Here is a 25548-nt window from a genome sequence, read left to right on the forward strand (position 1 = left end):
TACTGTTTCAAGCAGGTATACTAGCAAAATGTTTTGGACCAGAAGTTTTTTTTTCATACTGTACTCTTTTCCACCAAAAGATGACAGTAGAATTATATATTTGCTTGCCAGATGCTGGACCTTGTTTGTTCTTGAATGCTCCACTTGGGACCCAGTGCCTTGGGGACAGAACGAGGTAGGCACTAGGACCCAAGCGGAGCATTCTAGAACAAACAAGGTCCAGCATCTGGCTGTCATCATTTGATGGCAAAGAGTATAAAATATTTGAATAGGTGTTGAAGTCACTGTTTCTCCCCAGTCTTTATAAAGAAATACTGAATGATGTTCAGAAATGGATGTTTGTATTCCTTCTAAAAGTGATTGTTTTGTTCTGTTGTCTGTCAATGTTGGGAGCTGATGGACTCACAGTTTTCTGATAAGTTACTGTGCAATGGAGTCCTTCAGCATGTTTACTCAGAAGTGAGCCCCACTGAGTTCAGTATTATTTGTTACCTAATAGAAGTAAAAGGAATTGCTGCTTTATTTATATCAACTCACATCTTATGCTTAAGGTTCATGTAGTGTTCTTACAGTCAAACTACTTTATTTTGAATCCTTTGAAAAATAGGTGTCTGGTTGATAATCTTATCAGATATACTCTGTCTCAGATAAAGATGATAGTACAGTCAGCTGAGGTGCAGCAGAAATTGTATGCTTCTGCATTATAGTCCCGGACAAATATGAGAATTATAATTCATTTTTACTCACTGCTTTTGTCAAAACCAATATTTTGTGCATTATTGAACATGGTACTTTGATACAAGAGCATTGAATGACTATCATCAAACTTTCAAACAAATGAGAGGAGCAGGGCTAGGTAGGCACTAGGACCCAGGTGAAACATTCTACAAGGTTCTACATGTTGAGTTCTGCGGCAGAGGAATATACAATCTACTATTTGTAGATTAGGAGCAGCTGTGGTGTAGGAGGTTAAGAGCTCGTGTATCTAATCTGGAGGAACTGGGTTTGATTCCCAGCTCTGCCGCCTGAGCTGTGGAGGCTTATCTGGGGAAATCAGATTAGCCTGTACACTCCCACGCATGCCAGCTAGGTGACCTTGGGCTAGTCACAGCTTCTCGGAGCTCTCTCAGCCCCACCTACCTCACAGGGTGTTTGTTGTGAGGGGGGAAGGGCAAGGAGATTGTCAGCCCCTTTGAGTCTCCTACAGGAGAGAAAAGGGGGATATAAATCCAAACTCTTCTTCTTCTTCTAATATCTTTTTGTGAGGCAGTGTATAGATAGCGTTGTCAGCTTTTTATAGGAACCACATTTAACACCTCAGTCCATATCCTGAGGTGCTTAACATTTGAAAGTTGTAAATTTCCAAAATTAGTCAGTAACAACATTAATTACATATAGAGAGTAATCAACAGCATAGCTATGGCTTTGCCTGTTTAGATTGATTATGTTTTTCCATTTCCTTTGTAGGAATGTTGTCTCTGTAATTTGAGAGGTGGAGCTCTCAAGCCAACTACTGACAAAAAGTAAGTGATTTATCCAGTATGGTCAAAGCCATTCACTTGCATCTTTGTCAGTTAGCAGACTGCAAAGAACCGATGCTGGAGGTATTATCAACTGCCCATATATTCCAGTGAGCTATCTGTTGATGAGATCATTTTCTATGTGTATCATGTTCTTTTATAATTCATGTGAAATCTGGGATTCTACTTTTGCAGATGATTTTAGGTACCATGGCTTTGTCAGAACTAATTGGGGAAGATGACAATTTCAAAACTTGCAAACTGCATTCACATTTATGACCAGCCATGCTAGGCAGTGTATTTGGCTAAAGTATATTTTTGCTGCTAACTTGTGCTCTAAAACATGAGTGGCTTCAGAACCTGCTTTTCTGTTCTATCTTTTGAAAAACTTGTTAAGCTCACTGTGTGTTTATTAAGAAAGCAAATTAATCCCAGCTTTGATGTCATCTGCATCCAATAGAATTCAGAACTACCCAGCTCAGAAGACTCAGTGCAAGATATTGTTCAGTTTATTTAAGATTCTTAGATTCTGTGTTAATCCCCCCAAAGTCCCATTATAATTACATTGACTCCTTTCTATATTACTTTTTGATGATGATAATGCCTGTTGCCGAATTCCAGTGTTTTGGAGAGGTGCTCTAAGGATATACAACTCTGATAAAATGTGGGGATTAGGATTAATCTTACTTTGTTCTCACTAAACCTTATTTCTTACGCTTTGATCCTGGAATATATATCTGTTCTTCAGACTCTCCCTAAATACTGGGTGGTTTTCATTCCTGGAGCTATTTTGGTCACCTAAAGTATTGCTATCCAATATTTGGAAGACCCATCTTCACTGGCTCTCTTAATAATATGCTGGATCTTTGTGTTAAGAAGGGAATCCATGATCATCAGTTTTTCTCCTACCATTACATGGAAAGATCATCTCTTTTTAAAAATCAAGGGCTTGGTATATTACCTGGAATCCTTCACCTATTGCACTTGCCTTTTACCTCTCCTGTATTTATTCACTTGGCTTTTACCAAAGCTGACAGCTTGTTCTACTACTTTTCATATTTTTCTTATCTTCTGTTTATATCTATTCTTTTTGTATAATGAGAAAGGGCTTAAACAATTTTAATTGAAAGAGCAACTTAAACATGTTGTACAACTGTATGTAAATCTTGTTCTAGAACAAACTAACGACATGTCATCTTATGGTACAAATAGTCAGTTCCTCAACACTGAATCAAAATGACATGTCTATAAACAGTAAATTCTATCACTGCATCTCTTGAATTCTACTAACAGACTACCTCAATTGGAAGGCACTTACAGTATGGTCTTGGTACATGTATGTCTCATGTAATTTCCATTACTATTTGGGATAGACATTCTCTTGCTGTTGAAACCATGAACTCTTATGCCAATCCAAACAAGCCAACATTGGTATGTGTTACTAACCAAAACATTGAGTCTTGGTGACTTCATTGCTGTGCTGGAAATTAGTTTGGCAAGAATCTCTTGAAAGAGATACAATGGATTATATTTTAACTAACTCTGAACCTAATCTGAACCTCCATATCAGAAGCTGTTTGTTGTTTGCTTGCAGTAAATGAGCCATTGTTTTTGATTCATCCTATTTTCGTATGTTCCTGTCAGTTTAGTTTGAATAACTTTGTTCAGTTTGGTATAGAAAACTGAATTTTAGTGCATTTGAGAAGTGCCTCTGGAATCTTTCATAAAACATTGGTGTTACATTGAAATATTCTTATGCAGATACCAAATTTCATTCGGGCTTCAAATTGAAGTTAGCTTTACACAAAGACAGCTTCAGAATGAAATTCACTTTGTATTATTCCTTTATCTTTGCAACAATGAACTATCATATGAGCCTTGCTTCTTCCACCGAAGGCACAGGTAGCTTCCAATTAAGTTACTTAACAGTGCAATCCTATGCAGAGTTACTCCAGTCTAAAGTCATTGAAATGGATGGACTTGGACTGGATAATTCTTTTCAGAATTACACTGTAAGTTAGGTTTCTGCTACCTTGTGAATATATTTTATGAGCTAAAGCGGGAGTTTTGTTTTCTTGCCTCTCCTCATGCTAAAACATTCCACGCTCCACTTTTGCTGATGACAGTATAAAAGAACCCACTGAAAGCTCATTTGTCATTGTTTGCATGGGCAAGTCTTTTAGTGTTATCTAACATTCAAGTGTATTTCCTTTAGCTCTGGAATTTGGTGATTATGGTGCTTAACATGGTATTCCTAATGTTTTGTTAGAAATAAGCATACCAGTGGCAAAACAATCAATGTGAACCAGCTTAGAATGACTCTGGCTCTCGAACTAGTTACTTTTCATGTTTTTTTTAATAACACACCCCTAAAATAGTAGTGCAGCTAATATAATGCTGTTCACCAAACCAGTCTTTTGTTCCCTAATTATAAATACAGCATCTTGAAGATTCCCAATGGATAAAGCTGGAGGATTGTTTTCCATATCCTGTTGTAGGAAAAAATTACTGTTGTACTTCTACTTTAATGCTTTTGTTCTCGTAGTATACAGGCTTTGGTGTGTGTGTGAAAATACCGCATTAACAAAAATAATTCATTTGACTAGTGGAAGATTCATTCTGTGCTCCCAGCATGTGCAATGTCCATATGATGGGGACACAGAAGCTCGCATGCTTTCACCATGTTAATGTTGTGTATCAGATGCTACATGCATGAATAGTTTTCATCCATACAGTCCACCTCTTGCTACAAAAAAGCGGGGGGGATTACAGATCACATAGGCCGGGATGGACTAGAATAAGAATGCATATACACTGGTAAATCACAATTCTGTTTGTTGTATGTATCATTGCGTTCTTGCTACTTTGTTTATTACTTTTGTAATACCATTTTGTGTTTGTTACTCAAGTCAGGCTTTATGGTTTTATTTTAACTTTTGTAATCCTAGACATATTGTTTATCCGCTGCCTCAAACAATCTGATTGGATTGATTTTAACCTTGTAACCAGCCTTGGGGGAGCCAGTGTAGTGCTGTATTCTCTTTTCACTTCTTAGAATCATAGAATTATAGAGTTGGAAGAGACCACAAGGGCCATAAAGTCCAACCCCCTGCCATGCAGGAACACACAATCAATGCACTCCTGACATATTCATCAAGCCTCTATTTAAAAACCTCCAAAGAAGGAGACTCCACCACTCTCCGAGGCAGTGAATTCCACTGTCGAACAGCCCTGACAGAAAGTTCTTCCTAATGTTTAGGTGAAATCTCTTTTCCTGCTCCTTGGATCTATTACCCCATGTCCCAGTTTCTGAGGCAGTAGAGAACAAGCTTGCTCCCTCTTCAACATGGCATCCTTTCAAATATTTAAACATAAATGATCCCCCCTTAACCTTTGCTTCTACAGACTAAACATTCCCAGCTCCCTAAGTCTCTCTTCGTAGGGCATGGATTCCAGACAGTCGTGGGATTCAGCCGGTTTGCATCGGTTTGGCAGAACTGGTAGCTAACGGCTCAATGAATCCCACCACCCCAGGGGAGGGGGAGCAAGGGGGCTTTCAGAGCCCCAGAGCAGCTAGGCGCCTTGCTGCCAGGCTGCTTTTAGGCACTAAAAGCCCCATCACCCCCTCTCCAAGAGTAGCTGGGTGCAAACAGGTCTCCCACGAAGGCCGCTCTGCTACCCTAGCGCAGGAAAGCCACCCTGGCAGGCCAGCCAGCTGCCCTCATGGGGCTTCGGTGGCTGCTGCCCACCCATTCAATGCCCTAGAAAACCCACCTGGAGGCTGCTGCCCACCCGGCCAAAGCTGACCACCTGACCAATGCCCAAGAAAAGACCCCCAGGCCATGCAGCCGGCCCCCAGGCGCGCAGCCTGCTCCGGTGAAAGAAGCCTGGCCCTGCCTTCCCTCAGCTCCCCACAGAGGCCCAACATCGAAAAGGTGGGGAGGTGGAGGAAAAAGCCCTGACTGGGCCAACCACGTTTCTCCGCAGCAGCCAAGTAAGTGGGCAGCTGGAGGGGGGGTCATGGCGGGGGGCAAATGGTGGGGGGGCGAACCTGTAGATACATTAATAGTATCCCACCACTGATATCAGACCTTTTATCGTTTTGGTTGCCCTCCTCTGGACATGTTCCAGCTTGTCAATATCCTTCTTAAATTGCGGTGCCCAGAACTAAACGCAGTACTCTAGGTGAGGTCGGACCAATGCAGAGTAGAGTGGTACAATTATTTCCCTTGATCTAGACACTATACTCTTATTGATGCATCCCAGAACTGCACTGGCTTTCTCGGCTGCCATATCACTAAGTGGTCCATTAAGACTCCCAGATCCCTTTCACATGGAGTGTTGTCAAGCCAGGTTTCACCCATCCTATATCTGTGCATTTCATTTTTTCTGCCTAAGTGTAGAATCTTTCATTTATCTCTGTTGAAATTCATTTTGTTAGTTTTGGCCCAGCTCTCTAATTTGTCCAGATCACTTTGAATCCTGCCTCTCCTCCCCGATATTAGCTATCCCTCCTAATTTTGTAACTTCTGCAAATTTGATTAACATGCCCTCTATTTTATTATCCAAGTCATTGATAAAAGTATTGAATAGCACTGGGGCCAGGACAGAACCCTGTGGCAGTCTGCTAGTTACTTCTCTCCAGGATGAAAATGAGCCATTGATGAGCTCTTTTTGTGCTTGGCTAGTACCAAGGTAAAGAAGGTTTTGAGTAGTTCTGCCTTTTCTCTGTCCCCTGTTAGAATTTTACCATTTTCTCCACGCAGTGACCCTATCATATCCTTTTTCTTCCATTTGCTATGGACATAACCAAAAAAGGCCTTTTTATTGTTTTTAACCTCTCTCACAAGTCTGAGCTCATTGTGAGCTTTAGCTTTTCTGACTTTCTCCCTACACCTTGGCTATTTGTTTGAATTCCTCTTTAGTAATTTCCCCTCTTTTCCATTTCTTGTACCTGTCCCTTTTATATCTTAGCTCACTTGAAAGTTGTTTAGACATCCATCCTGGTTTTTTTAGACACCTCCCTTTTTTTCTCCTCACTGGAACTGTTTGATGTTGTGCCTTCCAGATCTCACTTTTAAGAAACCCCCATTCATCTTGTACTCCTTTCTCTTTTAGTATTCTTAACCATGGGATCACACCCAGTAGTTTCTTAAGTTTTTAAGATCTTGGGCCACTCAGAAAAACTTAACCCTGACCCTGGCTAGTATTTGAATGGGAGATCTCCAGGATTATGGGTACCAAGAGCATGATGCAGAGGCAGGCAATGGCAACCTACCTCCAAATGTTTTTTACCTTGAAAACCCTATGGAATCATCATAATCACCTGTGACTTGATGACCCGACCCCCCACCCCAAACGCCTGCCTTGAGTCACAGTGAGAAAGGTGTACTATTTATAGAGAAAATAAAAATAAAACCAACATTTAGCAAGGCAAATAGTCCAGAACTGGAGGTGGGAAGCAAACTTCCATGGCAGAAGTATTGCCTTTGCTTTAATTTCTTTAGGAAGGGAGTGGTGGACTATTTTGCAAGTTAGATATGGGCAAAGGCAAGTCTGGACAAGCTTTCTGTCCTTCTGGGTACACTAGCCCGTGCAGAGAATAGGCTTCCCATCTTGGCACTGCACTGCTAGGCACCCGAAGGGTTGGCAGGATGGGTAGAGACCCTGTTGTCTTAGAAACAGAGCCTCTCACCCACCCACCACGGGTTGGTCTGGTAACAAGAAGTTCAGTGAAGAACCTGCCTGCTGGCTGATATACATTACTCCACCCTGGGTGGGAGGAGAAACCATGGGATGGTAGCTGCCATGGCTTCTTGTCCTCTCTTCCTCCAACCCCTTAGCTGCAAGCAATAAGAGGAAGCAGGACAACAAGGCCAGCACCTTATGGTTCAATTACAGTCTCTTCTTAGGGCCTGCTGGGTAAAGCCATGCACCAGCACCAGGAGACAGTCCCCTGAGAAGACTGCAAGCCAGGCCAGAGGAACCCACCTAAACTGGTACACTGTGGAAGAAGAGAAGAAGAAAAATTGCAGTGGTGGGGTGAGGATGTTGGAGCAGGGAATGGTGGGGTGAGGAGATGAGGCACTGTTTTTAAAAATGTTATTTGCACATTTCCACATGCAGCATATATTTAGAGGAGGAAGGGGGTGAGGGGAACGAAAGAAGGTATTGGAATATGGACTGAGGTGGTTGGTGGGAAGCAGAATGAAAAGGGAGGAATCCCAGGGGAATAAAAGCCCCTATCACAATGGATTCAGTGGAAGGGGTGATTTGCAGAACATTTTCAGAATAAGGATTGCATTTCTGAATTGTATGGTGTATGGTGCATCTGGAAAGAGGAGCAGGTGTTCAGGAAGAAGAGGAGGAGGGAGCTGGTGATGTGGAGCCAAGGACGGAGGAACGTCAGGAGGGGTTGGCCCCCCCCCATGTGTGCCATTAAACCACCAAGCAGTTTCTAGAGCCTGCTGTATTTGTTCGTACAACAGGCTTTACTTTAGTTAGATTTAATAAAGATTTAAATAAAGATTTAAATGCTCCACTTTAGAAGAAAAATGGCACAAAACCACCATCAGTTGATAAAGTTAAGACCTAAATGAAAGGAGGGTATTTTTATAAAAGAATTAGAATTGTACTTCGATGTAACAGTTTAGGGAGTGTTTTTATTAGTGAACTGGATTGTATTTTTTTGCAATGTTTATTGCATGTGTCAACTTTCTTTTACTGCCTTGTCTTAAATCTTTGTATTCTGCTTTCTGCATTATGGTATGTCAGGTCTTAAGAAAGTCTCCCCCCCCCCCCCCCCCTTGTTATCCAGTTTTGGAATTCTAGTCCTACTATATTGTTTGAGGGATATCTTATGCTGTCTGATTGAATTGCTTTTTATATTTTGTAATCTATTTTTAATCTCGATTAGAAAGGTAGATTATAAATGCAATTAATAATAATTAAAGTTAACTGACTGAGAAATGTGCAGCTCTGTTTAAGATTGTACTGTAAGAAGTTCAAGAGCCGAATGTTCACTTGAGCAGCTCCCCCTCCTTTTATGGCCCCATTTTGATACAATTTTTGTCAGTTTGAAAATGATATGCATATAATCATTACAAAAGCCATGCAGTGCTTCAGAATTTAATACAACACAATGTTTTTATGTCTTAGCTGAAAGATTAAAAACAATCTGAGTCACGAGCAAAGTACAGTATTTCCTCTCCTAATTAAATTCTTCTACTGTTATATGGTTTTTGAATGTAAAGTTAGCAGGGCTCTGGGGAAAAATTAGCAACAGTAAATTGAGATAAGTATTCCTGGCTGCTGTTTGGTAGGGTGATAAGGGGATGGGAAGAAGATAGGAGTGGATGAATTTTCATCCCAAACTGGAAAATAAGAGCAGATTCCCCTTCCTTCTTTTTTTTGGGTATTACTGTCTTAGGGAATTTTAATTCTTAATTGTTGGAATGTTTTAGACACCATCTACGAATATAAATTTGATTTTAATGTATGGTTTTATTATGTATTATTATTTATAATGATAATTATTGTATTTATTGTATATGTTTTGATATTGGAAGCTGTCCTGAGCTCGCCAGAGGAAGGGTAGCATACAGGTATAATAAATCAAAATCAGTCAATCAGTTGATTTCTCCACAAATCACCCAGCAAATGGAATGTAGGGCAAACCCAAACTCTAGGATGTATCTTAGTAGTAATATTTTATTATTGTAATTACATTTTAAAATCACTGTATAGGATTATTTTAATCTGGAGGAATTATATATTTTATGTTTTAATGTAGCTATGAAACTGTGCGCTGGTCTTGGACTGCATTAAAGTACTGATGGATTGTGGGGTAAATTCAAAGCACTGGAATCACTTCTGGTTCTGGGGTTACATTTTTAGTGATTAACATCAGAAAAAAAACATCTTACCATTTCAAACAGTGAAACATAGTACTATTTTTGTTGGTGTTGAAGCAGCCTATTTTTTAAAAAGTACATTGGGAAGATGATTATATGTTGATGAGTTTCTTCTGCTTCTAACTAATGCTTACATTTCTTTCCTTTGTGTACGTTGCTGCTGTTTGCAGATGGGCTCATGTGATGTGTGCAATTGCTATTCCCGAGGTCAGATTTGGTAATGTCACAGAAAGAACACCAATAGACACAAGCAGGATACCTCTGCAGAGGTTAAAGCTGGTGAGTAATAGAGGCTACATTTCTGCTCTAATATATGATTTATCATTGGAAGAATCTGAAATGTGCATGTCCATGTTATGGAAATGTAACAGATTTTGCAAAAAAGAAAAAAGTAGAAAAGGAGGAGATTTTTGGGCAGCTTCTAAAATACATTTTTGTCAACTAGTGCCGAGTTCATCATATGTGATTTCTCAGTTGGTGTGTGCAAACATATACATGGGAATAGATGAAGGAACTGTGAACTGTGGCAATGAAATGCAAGGTGTACTATCTGTGATAATGTGCATGAACCTCAAGTGTACACAGCATAAGCAATATAAAGATGTTTGACTTGATTCAGTACTAGATGAAGTGCTTTTGTTAAATTATGTTTGTTTCCAGGTCTATAGCCAAGTGTCCTGAAATTGACACTTCTGACTGTTGCCATTTTCTATTCAAATTGGCTTATTTTACGAAGAGACTGACCTGTTGGGACATATGTAGTCCAAATATGTCTTGATGCTGTATATTACCTTGGAGGAAGTGAATGTTCAAGTCAATGCTGTTTGCTTCTGTCATAACTTTGCCTAAATAGACATAAGTAGAGTTTTGTTTTTTTTATTTCCAAAATATATCCTGCCTTTCCTCCAAGGAACTCATAGCAGTGTGTATATTATTCTCACAGCGGTCTTGTGAAGTAGGTTAGGCTGGCCCATAATCATCCAAACGGGTTCATGTCTGAGTGGGAATTTGAAACTGAGTCCTAGTTTAATACTGTAACCACTATGTGATGTTAGCTCTAGAATTCATACCTGGATGTGGCCCTGGACTTGTATCTCTATTTGGTGACCAAGTGTTGCTGATAAGTAACTTTTTTAGCTTCAGGAGCTATCTATGTGCACGGCCAAACCTACAGAACCTGGCCTGAAAGATAGAAGTATTCTTGTCCAGTGTAATAAATCAGCAATATGTTGGAGTCATTTTCAATGAAAGCTGTAGGAGATGAGTGGTATTCTGTCATTTTGCTGGCCTTTTCCTATAGCAGATTATTCTACTCTGATTGTTCCCCCATTTAAACAATAGAACTATATGTTGTATCTTTCAAATGTCCGTAATTGTCAGGATGGTGTTATCTGGGAGATTGTCAGTATATTATATTTTTCTGAGGATGATAGTTGTGTCCCACAAATAATGCGCAGGGTGGAGAGGAGTGACTGGGAGCCTTGGGCCTGAAGATGGTAGCCATGTAACCAGGCATCCTTAGACTGTGATAGTTCAGATGCAATCGGTCCCCTTCTAAGTGGCAAGTAAAATACCTAGGAACTAACTAAAATACCTAGGAACTATTAAAAATAATGTAGATTATTCTTGGATCTGTCTGAGGAAGTTTCTCTTCTGCTGTTTTTTGGGATAAATAATTTTAAAGTTTGTGATGTGAGTTTATCCGACCAATAATTTCCCCCCTAAAGCTGTTCCTTCAGTACCAAAACAGATAATAACATCTCAATAATGATATGGCTTTTGTACTCTTATTCTCTTTTCACAATCATTAATCATTTATCACTGTTCCATATCTTAAAAACAAGAAGATTGCTATCAGTTGCTCAGCTCAGCTCATGAGTGCAGGTGTTTATTGCACACATGAAGTGTTTGTTTAGATCACATAGAACAGAAATAATATTTTTAAAAACTGTTTTCACATCCTTTAAGGGATGAAAAGATCATCCAGATTTTGATTTACTCAAGAAATTAACAATTCATGTATTTTGGACTCTCACTTTGCCAGCATCCATCTTCATAAACCTTCCAGATGCTTTGAATAAAGCTTTGTTATGCCTATGGAAAAAATTAAAAACAATTTTAAAATCATGTCCAAATACAAGAAAACAACAGTTTAATTATGCAGTTCAAAGCTGGTTCCCCCTGCAGTGAACTTTTAATTTCTTTTTAAAAATCCCTTGAACAAAGAATAGCTATGCAAAATCTAATTGAGAATGTTTAAATTTCCATGTGCTTGCATAGTATCATGTAACATTATTGTTTCACTAGTAGGGAATAACATAAAAAGGTGTATTTAACAAAGTCAAACCTGCAAAGCCAGCAAATAATGATGCAGGTATTTTTTTTTACTCAGCTGTTATATACATGTATGTTGTATATTTCTTATGAATGATATTATTTTTATGATACGTTCTACTCTAGAAACAGGGATTTGGTAGCAGATTATTTCATTGAATTGCAAGTTGATCATTACTTTCCTGATAACTGTACTTGGATATTTTCATGTTTTCATATAGCACTGCAATATCTACAGTATTTCTGAGCTTAATTCCAAATGGTTGAGCTTGTGCATAGGTTAGGATGGATAAAACACAGTTTTTATCATCTGTCTCCCACATTTTCTGAAATTCTTGTTCTTTGGGGAGCACATGCTGTTTTCTTCTCATTCCAATGGTGATTGGCTGAGTTTGAGATTAAAAATACAAGACAGAGATGAAGAGCCCTCCCACTTGATCCACCCTTTGGAAGGAATACATTCCAGGGCATTGTTCTCCTCTTTCCCTCTTTAATATCTTGCAGATCCTTCTCTCTACTTTTCCACATTAATGCCATGGTCTGAAAACTGATGGTCCATATCAACTTTTTGCTATAAATAAGTTTGGGTTGCAGCACCTAGGTCAGATTCACAAAAAGTTATATATTGCACATTCTGGGTAACTATGTAAGCAGCACTGGGCTATCTAATCTTTCCACACTACCACGGTACCGTTATACTTGCTTACCTGCAAGCTATCACAAGTATAATACAGAATTTGGCAATAAATCATAATTAAAAACATTATGTAGAGTTGACACATGCAGCAGTGGAGTATGTATTTGTATGAGTGACTTAACAGTGCCATCCTAAGCAGGTCTACTCACAATACTACTCTGGTCTGTTTAGTGGAAACTTACTTTCAGGAAAATGTTCATTGGATTGCACTGTAAAATACAGTCCTTGGTTAGGTCCAAGCAGCCCTACTGGGGTATAAATTGGCTTTCCACTTTACCTGCTGCAGCTTGCAGTGGCCATGAAAGTGTGAGCTGGGGAATCCTCTGGAATGTTATGTAATGTACCATAGCTGGACAGGGAATATGTAGCAACAGAAACTCCCCCTCCCCTTGTGCAAGCTTTTTGTATGATTGAGCCAGTGCTGTGACTTCTGATTGTATTGTCATTGCTCACTGTTTTTTTAAAAAATTCCTTTTGGTTTTCAATAGGATAAATAACATTGGCATTTGCATTTCTTTTTATACCTTGACCAGTGGAACTTTTATCTTTTCTCTGAATAGCTTTGTATTATTTTGATATTTCACACAAAGGTAGAAAATGAGTTTTACAATGGCTGAAGTTGCCCTTGGATTTCAGATTACCTCAAATTTGTATTTGAAAAGTGAATCCAATGTAAGCATGAGTATGTTTTGAGTGAGAAGCATTATTGTGAAAATAGAATTACACAGTAGTGATGACTGATGACAAAAACCTTTCAGTATCTGGCTAAGGTTGTAGCAGTATGTGTAGAATCTTATATACCTGAAAAGTTGCTCCTAATGACAGATCTCAGTAAGCTTCAAAACCAAAGATTACAGTCTTGACTCTTGATAGTTGAATCAGTTCTAAAAATAGAGAGATTTTACTGTCACCGTAAAAAGTGGAATCTGGGCAAGTGCACATTAGCTTTAAAAGTATTGGCAGGTTCAGTCTCTTTAATGTTACAATTCAAATAGAATTGAATCAATTCATACTATTATTTTCATCTACTTTTACTACAAAATAATTTTTGTATAATTGTATAACATACAAAATATATATTGCATAAAATATAATTTGTATAAAACTGAGAGGAGTTGTAAAGAGTTAGCTTTTCTGAAAACGTCGAAATGCTTGACAGTGATGTATATCACTGCTGTCATGCAGTTCTTGAAATATAAGCAAGTATTGATTAACTTCAGCTTTTCAAAAATATTGCTGCAGGCAATAAAATCAAGGAAAGACATTATACTGAACATTAATTTACACATTAACTAGCTGACTTGTACATTTTCAGTTCGGGGCAGACACTTAGGGGTGTTCAACCATTTCCCCACTGATGTGAAAATGATATTAAAATATTATGAATAATAAATGCTTCCTTTTTAGATGTGAGCTTTGATAAAGCAAAGATGATCTAAGTAACGAACCAGTTGTATTTATACAAATGTATTACAATTATGCACAAAACATGATTCACTATATGGGTTTTTGCACTATTTATATACGATTTTTATAAGTAGATGTCAAAAATGTATTCAGAAGCTTCATTTTTAAAATATCATAGCAAAGTGCTACAGTATATAGATCCTGTGGCAAACTGCATATTGAAGTGACAGTACTAAAATATTCTGTATAAAATACGAAGTTTTGAATTGCTATAACTACAAATAATAGTTTCTGAAATCTAACAGCAGAAATAAACAACATAGTATTTATAATATTTATATTTCTTACATTGAGATGGTTGGGGTCACATGGGAATTTATTTAAGTTTCTGTCACAACCATTCCAGGCTTCAAATGATTTAAAATTATTCAATATAAATTTTACTATGTCCTTTTGTGGAAGCACGTCTGTGTATATATGCATGGATTGAACTACTATTAGTGAAACAATACGTTTAAGAAGCTTATACAGATTAGTCAAAACTTTTCTTACTCTCTAACATTGTGTATATACTATGTTTCTTATTAATTTCTAGTAAGTTGTTCACTAACAATTAAATCCCAACTGTGGTCATGGTCATGGATATCTTCTTTGGATGCTGCTAAGAGCTAAAGAAAATATCTAAAGGTCATTTGTAAAAATCAATAAACACATCAGTTCAAGAGAACTTAATCAATATGGATCATGTATTCTGTCCATTATTCAACAATTAATTTATTAGGAAGAAGCACTGTCTCATTTACTTTATTAAAACACAATGTTATTAACTACCAAAGTAGGACTTGTTTATTTGAACTTCTGTACATTACAGGAAGAGACTATGTCAGCCTTTTTACTTGGCTGGTATTATAAAAATCAATAGTTACTTGATGCTAATTACATGAACAATTCAATAAAGAAGTTCAGTAAAACATGGAAGTGTAGTCGAACTACTTGAACCTGGTTTCAGTCCCTCTAGACCAGTGGTTCTCAAGGGGGTACTGAAAAGCAAGGGGGCAACAGGGAGCACTGGAGGTTGATTACAAAGTGGCTATACAAATATTTATCTATACAAATATTATTTTATTGCAACTTGCCCAATATTAACATTTCTAGGTTATGTAGGAATTTAAAATGTCTCAACTGTTTAAAAAAAAGGAAAAAAAACTGTTTAGGAAAATGTGGAAGATACATTGTGCAACATGCTAAGGACAACAGAATTTGCATTACAGTTAGAAGTCAACTTTATCAGGCAATGAATTCTTGTTTTTCGCTTATGTGCACTTATACAAAATGAAAGTTTGGCTCAAAAGTTATTATCTGCAAGGCAACAAAGAACAGATACTAAAGAGAAGTTAATATTTTGTGCTATTAAGCAGTTCTATGAATACAAGGAAATTCTACTTACTAATGTATTTGCTTGTGCAATCTGTGACTGGTCGCTATTGTGGATGTGTTGGTTACTTAAAAAAAAGCAATGCCAGATGTCTTTACCATTCACTGTGTCATCCATTGGCAACATTTGATTGCAAAAACCATTAGTAATTGCCTGCATCAGTCATTATACACTGTCATTATTGTAGTAAATAAAATTAAAGCCCATGCTCTCAATGATCGACTGTTCCTGGAGCTCTGTATTGAGAGTGATGAAGATGGTGAACATTTGCTGCTTCATACTGAAATTTGTTGACTATCAAAACACAACGTTTATGACCTTTTTGACACTGTTGTGTAATTTTTTGAAAACACAAATGCTTAACTTGTTCATGAACTCAAAGAGAATGGATATGACATTGTTTATTTATCAAAACTATTTGCAAAGTTCAGTGAAAGGAATTTGCAGTTGGAAGGAAATTAGGACAATCTTATTAAGGCCAATCCATCATCTCTATGTTTATTTCAAAGTTAACAATGTAAGTTGCAATTTAAGTTGCAAAGTTGCAATTTAAGCTGTTACAAGCTATACCAGTTTCCAACCTTGACTGAGGTAGAAGAGAAAGGTGGAATTCGAGATGATGATTTGCAAGTTTTTGTGATCATTCAGAAAAGCTTCATGAAGATATGTCTGAGGGATTTGAGCTTTGATGGAAATTCCTGATAAATCAATTTTCAGATACTGAGGAATTTTAGGTAGTTGAGGAAGAACGAATTGAGCTACAAAAGGACTTTGAATTGAAACCAAGTTTTAGAAAATCATTCCAACAACTTTGGTTGCAGAAATAAATTTCTGATTGCTAACCTGGATCATGGACAGTACTTAAAGATGATGCCACATACTTGCTGGCCCAGAAGATGATGCTGGGTCCAACTATCCACACCTCCTTTTTAAGGCTTGGGGAAACTACAGAAAACCAATATGTTAGTACACTCAGTCTGGGTGGATGCATAAAGGCACCAGCAACCAATGGCCATTATTTGGCCTACTTGATGCCAGTGTGGTGGTGTGGTGGCTGTGATCTTGAAAAAATGCACTGAACATGCATGGGGGAAACCCCAGCCTAGCGATGTAGGCACAAAGGATGCTTACTAATTGAAACTGGGAAAGACATGTCTCATCTGCATGCCCGAGTAGAGGACTTGAAGTAGCAGACCATGCAGAGAGTGTCCTGCATATGTTAGGAACATACCGGCACAAGTTTCTGCCTTGCCCTCCCAGCAACCCGAACTCTGGACTGGGAATAAGACCACAGCTTTACTGATCACAGGTTCCTTAGGTCTTGGTGCAGCATAGGCTGGGGACAATGAGTGCAGCTGATTGCTCACAGCAAGTCTCACCCCAGTCTGCCTATTAGTGGTAACGAAGAAGGCAGTGGGTGCAGCTGACTTGCCCAACTGGTAACAATTAATTCCCCTCCCCTCCAGCCTGTTTGTGGAATAACCAAGGAAAGGGAGCTAATCTTAGGGCTGCACATGGCACAAGCTGCTGTTCCTGCCCACTACCAGCCTCTTGGGAGTGTGGTTAAAATGTGAGCCCCAAAGGTGGCAGCCATGCCCCTCACTCTCCTTTAAGGGGACCCTTTTTGTGGTCATACTGGGAACCCACCCCCACACACTCCATGTCCCCACCCAGTGCCTAACTGCCAACAGTCAGTTGTGACAGTTATGCTCTCATTCAATAGTACAGTCAAACATATGCAGAACACACATATTTGCTTTGAGGAAGGCAAAATCTCCAAAGCTTATTAGCTCGTCAGAACCATGAGTGAAATTCCTTTCTGGCTCTGTTAACCAGTGACCCCCTGCAGATATAGCAAAGTAGCAACACGAGAATTAAAATATGAACGCATGGGGGTTGGGGGAAAGGGTTGCTGACATACAGTTCTGAATGCCAAGCTTTCTTCCATCCCCCTTCTTTTAAACATGCAGTATGGACCAAGTTGGAGCTCAGTCAGCAGAGCTGCTGGTTCCACCACTCTCCACAATTTATAGCTATGGGATATAGAGCTGGCAAAATGGGAGTGGGCTGCAGGAAGCAGTGTGAGTACTGCAGAAAGCAGTGTGCGAGCCCCCTTGCTAAGCCAGTGTTGGGCATAATTGGCTAGAATCTTCTGCCTTCTCCTCATCTTTCCATGCAGCCACAACGATTGCTCCATCTTAAGCCTATGAACAAGATTTGTTGGGGCGCAGAATGAACGATCAGGAAACTGTCCCATAAAGGTGACATTTTTTTTTTCAGAAGCTCTGTTTTGTCAGGCTGATAGATTTAGATTTTAGCAAAGTCAGCAATACTTCCCTTCGTTGGTGGGACAAGGTTTGACTAGTTTTCCTGGCTATTCTAATTTTGCCACAGCATTCGTGGCACTTAGTTAAGCGTTTTTAATATTTCAAGCAAACATACACCAGCTTCTTACCCTTCAACCCTAACCCTAAAAGCAAGGTTCAATTTGAGATCAAACCTTCCTTCTTTAAGGCTGATTTGGCACTTGGCTGATAGACACAGTTTACAGGAGGAGCTTTGGAGGGAGGTTGGATGGTGTTGGAGAAATCTCCTCACCTCCTGGTGACTTTATTAATCAAAATAAATTAAAAGTGGAGTATTAGAAATACTATAACAATACATTAATGAGCATCCAGACTACAAGAGACTATTTTTATGACTTCTACAGAGATGAAGTGAATATGTCAAAACATACACCATAGTTCAGGGAAATATTTTTTCCTGTGAAAGATTCTTATTCTTTATTTATGAGAGTCATTGTCGTGTCAAGTCTCATAGTGCAATTGTTGTTTTATATGATTTATTTTAATGAAAGTCAATTGTTGACATGTTTAGAGATTCTTGACCAATGTTCAGTGTTTAACACTCTTATGTAATAAATCAGCTCCTGTTATCTTTACAAAAATTCACAATAAATATTTTTGTAAGCTGCTTTTCTTGTACAAAACTACACTCAAATTACAGTCTTCCATTAGGCAATTGATTACATTTGTGTTTTATTAAAAATTGAATGTTTAAATGATAGGATAACAATTTTTTATACAGAAACTCTAGTTTCAATCCTATGAATACTTATTGGGAGTGAATCCTATTGACTTCAGTGGGACTTGCTTCTGAGTAAACACACATAGTACACTGTAACTTAAGTGGCAAAAAAATCTATATAATATTCAGACTTGCGTTTGGAATTAAATGTCACATGTTATTCCTGATTAATATGTCATTTTAAAACCTAAGTGCTAGATTGAATGACTCGCTCTGAAGAAGGGAGTGTTGCTGTAAAGGCGGACTCCTCACTTAGTGGGACAGCATCATTGGATGCAGTTACTAGTGTCGAAATTTTTCTGATTTTTCAATAGTTAGAGGAATAGGATAATATTTTGTAGTCCACTTGCAAGTACATCTATTCAGTTCTCTTTTATTTATTAAAAAATACTTCTATACAGAGGTGGGATGCAGCCTATTCGCACCTATTCGGTAGAACTGGTTACTAAAATTTTCTCAGTTCGGAGAACCTGTTATTAATGATTAACTCCACTAGGGACAAGGGGGTAATCTCTGTCCCTGGGTACAACAAATCTCGTCAAGTGGAGATGCAAAATCGCTCCCCAGGGCCCGCTGAGGCCCCCCATGGCACCCCCCCCACGTGTGTATGAACTGTATTATTTGAATCTAGAGGCGGGGTGAAGGGGAACTGCACCTGGGGCGTGCGCACCCTGCATCCTTGCCACAGCCCCGCCCAGGAATGCCCCACCCCAGAATGCCTGGCCATGCCCCCTTCGTGCCCCGCCCAGCCCCATTGGCACTATGCCACTGTTTGAATCCCACAACTATTGGAACCTGTTACTAAAATTTTTGAATCCCACCACTGCTTCTATAATACCCTCTTACACATACCGGTAGTAAATCCAAGACCCTTTACAATATATATAACCCATTTCAAAACTTCAACAGTTTAAAAACCTGCAGCCTAAAAAGAAAGGAAAATCTATTTATACTGTACTTGGTTTTGAAGGTTACGATTGTGACAATACAGAAGGAATGAAGAGTTAGCACAAAACCCAACTATTTATTTAAACATTTATAATCCTCTTTTCATCCAATTAAGATGAGAAGTACCACAGATAGCAAATTATTTGTCTTTTAAAATGGCAACAACATTTAGCTTACTCTTATATCATTCTGTATTAAATCAGAAACTGTTATTTTGTAACAGAGACATCACAGCTTATATATGATTGTATGCAAAGACTTTTATTTATTTACTTTGTTTACAACCTACTGTTCTCCCCAATGGGGACATGAAGCAACTGACATTGTTCTCCTCTCGTCTGTTTTATCCTCACAATAACCCCACGGGGTAGGTTAGGCTGGGAGTGTGTGACTGGCCCAAGGTTGCCCAGCAAGCTCCCATAGCAGAGTGGGCAGGGTTGAACCTGGGTGTCTCAAATCCTAATCTGAAAATGTAATCTGTACCCCACACTGCTTCTCATACATGTGATAATTCTTTTCTGAGTCTCTTTGAATTACAAGATAGGAATCTCCAAAAGTTAGCATCAGGGTAGAGCACTAAAAGGATTATAAGAAACCTGTTACGTAACAGAACTTGGGCCAAGTTACTTATCTGATTTTTGACCTGATCTGTAAATTAGACAGTAGTTTGTAGTATCAGCAACTAATACCCCAGCACAAGACTTTTTATTGTAGCTGACAAACATAGCAACTCTTCTGGAACTGCCCAACAAGTTTCACTGTATTCGCAGAAGCTCCAAGTCTCGAGTTGATGTGCGTGCTGGTAACATTCAAATAATAATACAGTAACATACTTCATGTGAGCCTGGCCTTGAAGGTATCCACTTCTCTGTGTTGGCTAAAGCTCATGGGGACTGCAAGGCGGAGGCTTGGAGGCTGTTCGCATGCTAGCGTGCGAGCGGCCGGTACTTCCCCCTCAGCGGAGGCACCTCCAGTCGCCCCCCTCCACTCACCGTCCTGTCCTTCAACGCTCTGGAGGGCTGCAGGGACCCGCCCACACTGCCCTCCGACCTCCAGGGGTCAGAGGGTAGCGTGGGTGGGGCTCTGCAGCCCTCCATAGCGACAAAGGACAGGACGGTGAGTGGAGGGGAGGGGAAAAGCAGCGTCTTCCCTCTGGTGCTGTTCACGCTGTGTTGACGGGAAGACGGTGCTTTAGAAAACCTCGCTAGTTTTGTGAGGTTAACAGGAGCGACTTCATGCCGTTCCCGGGCGGCCAGGACGGCTCTGCTGCATTGCAGCAGCGCCTACTGTGCGAACAGCCGCCCAGGGATGGCAAAAACGCTGTAAATCACCGCTGTAAATCACCATGTGGAAAGGGCCAGAGTGGGGATCTGATATGGGATAAACCCTCCTGCACAGTAGGGCTGCCTTTTTGCTTACACTTGCACTGCATATTTGTAAATAATACACATAAGTTTCTGGTGCTGTCTCCCCTAGAGGGTAACCATCTAGGTAAGCACTAATGCCTGTAACTACTTGAAGAATTAGGGCACACATAGCAATATTTTTAATTTACATTATTAATAGTTTGTCTTCCTCACAGGAACTCAAGGTACATTACACATAGTGATTCAGTACAATCAACAAGGTGGGACAATCAATAACAAGTGCATTAGGATTTTAGAAGCCTAGAACCACCAGAAAGAACTCAAGCATTGCCTAAGTATTAGCGTGATACGTTAAGCAGTACAGAAATTAGGTATTGGGATCCTACTTACAATAAGCTATATGCAGCCGTACAAACCATAGTCCCAATCATTTGTCCAAATAAATTTATCAGTCATGTTTTACAGTGCAACCTTATTGCCTACACAGAAAAGCCCTCTTGAATAGTTCCTGTCTTCTCATTCAGCAGAGTATGTAAAGGTCCGCTGGAATGACCTTTCTGTTTTTCTTTGGATAATAAGATTGAGTTTGCTCACAAGAGTGCTGTAGGGTTTTAGTCAATAATTGCAAATTACCTTACATATGTGGATGATGGATATCATTCTTCAAAAGGATAGTATCAGTAGATGGCTGCTTTTTGCCTTGTTTTCTCCTCAGCTTTTCTTGTATCTATTTTTTCTGCCCATTAGCATTTTGGCACTTATTCCCTTCCACAAATTCTCCTGTCTTACCTCACTGCTTACATTTGTCCAATCCATCATTTTACACAGATGTAACTACTGTGTCAAATCAAAATATACAAGAGTGCTGTCCTTTTAAAACATGAGCATATAGCATTTCAAACACCAGGTGCATTCTTATACATGGTAATCCCCATTGTGCTGCTATTTCTAAGTTCTGTTACAGAGTTTTCTTTTAAAATAGTTTGTGTTGAAAGACCTGGTTTATTTTGAAAAGCCCAAACTTTTTGTTACGCAGGTATTTTAAGAAAATAAATGGACACTAAGTTTTCAACCTATCACATTCAGCAATCATTGAGGCAATATTACTGATAAGGAATAATAGGTTCCTTTATTTTTTTTTCAAGAATAGGCTGTATTTTTCTCATTGTCGTTATGAATCTTGGGATTGCACTGCAACACTATGAATAAAAGCACCACTTTGCTTTTCTCAAATCCCTTACATAATTGCACCAATTTTTGATATTTCAAGATGACTCCTAGGCAAAAACAATGATCGAGCCACTTACCACTTTTTCAAAGTATACATGAAATGTATAAATATATATCTTGAAAAGTAAAGTGTCAATGCCGCTAAGATTTACAGACAGATACATCAGAGGCATATGCATGAGGGTGCTGTGTTTAGTTGCATCTATCTGTTGAGTATATACTCAACAATCCTGGGTTTGCTCGTGTATAAAAATGGAACAAAGTAAAAAAAAAAAGCATTGCAATTTCTGTTGGATGACTGCAAAAAAGTATTAGGGTAGTTACTCTTCATGTACGAGAGGTATGTAAACATTACTGGATGCCAAGGGTACCTTTGTGTATCACATACAGAATATATTTATACTGTAGGAAAGAATGTTTCCTCCACTGGAGGAATTATTGCATAAAATGGCCTGTGTTCTGTAGAAAATTAGAGTTGTCAGGCAATTATGGTAGTTCCTTCTGACCTTTAGAAATGCATGGAATTCTACAGAGTATTTACAGTATTCATTAGAATAGTACTATGATAGGATGAACCTGTGCTTGGAGTGGAAGCAGCAGCCCCAGAACATACTGGCTAGACTTCATAATTGGGTTCAGGTGGTTGATGATGAACTAGGCCTGAAACATAGGGCAGATGAGCCTACTTGAAATGTACTAGGAAAACTGCACTTCCCTTGAGAAGAAGCTTGGTTGAAATTGCTTCTGCTGATATTCAGCTGAGCAAAGGATAGCTCAACACTACTAAGGAAAGCTGCAGTGCTAATTCTACTTCTGTTAAATAATCTGTTTGGATAAAACAATGATTGAGGCGTTCTAACTTGATTCCTGAGTAACAGCATCTCAAGATAAACATGGGGATGCTTATAAACTCATTCTACCTTGTTCTGGATGGACTCTGCAAAAAAACCTGTTACATCAGGCTGTGCATGAAATTAGCATTAGACACATAGTGCAGGTACAGGTGAAATAGCTTTGCCAAGAGGGAAATTTTTAATTCACATAGTTAATGGAATAACAGAAGGCAGCTACTGCAAAGGACAAATAAGGACCCAAGTTTCAAAGCAGTTGCTGGACAAACACAGGGCAAGTCCTGTGTAGTAATTTTGTTCTGATAAAAGTTTTATTGATTCTAAGGATCGTTAAGATTTTGCTCAGATCACAGTTCACAAGATAATTTTGATCACAGCCTTTAAGTGCTCAAAAATATTTTTTTTCCTGAGTGTTTTCTGATTCACAATATTCTAAAGGGAAAAAAAATCTAGTTGAACTGGCTGGCTGTCAGTTAAGATGAGCTGTCCATAGCCAAGAGGCTGTGTGTGTGCGCGCGCATGTATGCTGCAGTGTAGTGATAAATTCTGAGATCCAGGAGCTCATTATTCACATACACATACACAAAGCAACAACTGACTGAAAATGTTGGACAGTTTCATATTCAGTAAACTGGGTGTTTGAGTTTGGAATGAAGGTACATTCTGGAAACAGAGAATAACATTTTTTGGGGAAAAAGTGAAACTTTCCTTGTTATGAAGAGCTCAAAAAGATGAGTAGAGGGTGGAATGCCACTGACTGAGAAACGTCGTCAACTGTGTTACCCAAGGTGGAGGCACAGTCTCACAATGTTGTGGGGAATACTAGCTTAGAGCATACTGCTTATTAATGTTGCAAGAGGCTGGGTAAGGAATCTTTAGTACCAGTGTACACAAAGATCTGTTCTTAGAAGAAAATCTGCAAATTTGACCATCTTTATTGTAGGGATAAGGGGTTTACAATCACTTGATTCAATGTAGCACACAGAGTTCCTAAGATATAGATAGGTTGGAAAATAAATTTGAAATAGAAAGGGGTATGGGATATGTGGGTAATATGACATGATCATGAAGTGAAGAAGATCCAGGGTTCAGAGCCAAACAGCCAGCATCTGATTCAAGGGGGGTGTAATGCAGTAACAAAGACGGAAAGGTGTCAATGGCACTGGGCAAATGGTCTTGGGTGGGAGTAGGATATTTATAGGGAGAAGGACCTATGGGGGTGTCAGGACAACTCTTGGGGGATGTCAGGACAACCTCTGGGCGGTGTCTGGAAAGATTGTTTGAGAAACAATTGAGTACACTGTAAGGTGTATCTGGGTTAAGATAATCAGGGGAGGCAATGACATCAGGAGTCTTCTTGTGGATAGAAATTAGTATCCATTCAGCAGGGCTATTGTATCATGTTGAGAACACATTCTTCCTTGGTTGTTCAGCAAAAAATATGCTGATATGGTAAACAAGCTGAGAGCATGAGAACCGGAAAACAGTTCCTGGAAGTGGTTGTGGTGGGTTTTCCGGGCTGTGTGGCCGTGGTCTGGTGGATTTTGTTCCTAACGTTTCGCCTGGATCTGTGGCTGGCATCTTCAGAGGTGTATCACAGAGAAACGTCTTCTCTGAAAGTCTGAAACAGACTTTTCTCTGTGATACACCTCTGAAGATGCCAGCCACAGATGCAGGCGAAACGTTAGGAACAACATCCACCTGACCACGGCCACACAGCCTGGAGAAACCACCAGAACCAGTTGAGTCTGGCCATGAAAGCCTTCGACAATTCCTGGAAGTTTCTTGTGGGTAGACCTGGCTATTGCCAGAGAATGGGCTTCCCATTTCTGCAATGCCAGCATCACCCTTTAGGCTGGCACGTGGACAGGGATACCTATGAGTAAGCATCCCCCCCCATGCCAGGGCAGTATGGTAACAACTGTGCTTGAACAAATCCAGCACAAACCATCAACTTATCTCCTTTCTAAAAGGGGCATCCCATGATTACCTGGGGCACAGTAATCAAGAATGTGTGATCAGCAGCTTCCTGGCCAGCTGCCATGCTGAATGCTGCCACTGGATAGAAACTTTTTACAATAGTGCTCATTTTGAACTGTGAACAAACCTTCAAGACAATCAAAAGAAAGGCTCAACAAAAACAGGCTTAAACAATGTAAGCTTGAATGCCTGTCATTTTTTGTAAAGTTCTTCAAATCCTTGATTGATTATTGTTTTGGGAATTGGTGTCTTAGGGGGAAAATTACTTTCTGTGGACCAGGAAAGTGTTATTTTACATCTATGGACCAGGAACACTCTACAAAAACAGTACTGAAATTTATTTTGATGGTGCTAAAACTTCATGATAGAGTCTTTAAGCCAACCTGGTAGACTGGATTGTGTTGAGTTTGATTCTAATCTTTATATTAGATAGCATCATAGAAACATAGAGTTGAAAGGGGCCTCAATGATCATCTAGTCCAACCACCTGCATAGTGCAGGAAATTCACAACAACACCCCCACACACGCATGCACACTCCTATTGACCCCTTCTGCATGCCCAGAAAATGGCAATGTATGAACTTTTAACAGGTGAAGATGTTTTAAAACATAATTGTATTATTCTTTAACTGTGAAGTCCTTTAGGCTGTTGATTTGCATTTGTATTTATTCAGTCTTTCTACTGGGTGAATAGGTTGGAAAAGTCTAACAAGCTGCCATGCATATGGACATTATAAAATGGACATTATAAAGTGAGAATAAGGAACCTGAACAGTGA

The 25548-nt window shown here is 39.2% G+C and overlaps 1 protein-coding gene across 3 annotated transcripts in view; it reads left to right on the forward strand.

The window, feature by feature from the left end:
• Positions 1–25548, forward strand: part of KDM4C (lysine demethylase 4C) — a 254602-nt gene that overhangs the window by 170154 nt on the left and 58900 nt on the right. For all 3 annotated transcript variants that reach the window (XM_048503429.1, XM_048503430.1, XM_048503431.1), the window contains 2 exons: positions 1468–1523; positions 9604–9712. In XM_048503429.1, coding sequence (XP_048359386.1) covers positions 1468–1523; positions 9604–9712 — 165 coding nt within the window. The remainder of the gene's footprint in view (positions 1–1467; positions 1524–9603; positions 9713–25548) is intronic.

The sequence above is a fragment of the Sphaerodactylus townsendi genome, linkage group LG07 (genome assembly GCF_021028975.2).
Source record: "Sphaerodactylus townsendi isolate TG3544 linkage group LG07, MPM_Stown_v2.3, whole genome shotgun sequence".
NCBI classification, from domain to species: Eukaryota; Metazoa; Chordata; class Lepidosauria; order Squamata; family Sphaerodactylidae; genus Sphaerodactylus; species Sphaerodactylus townsendi.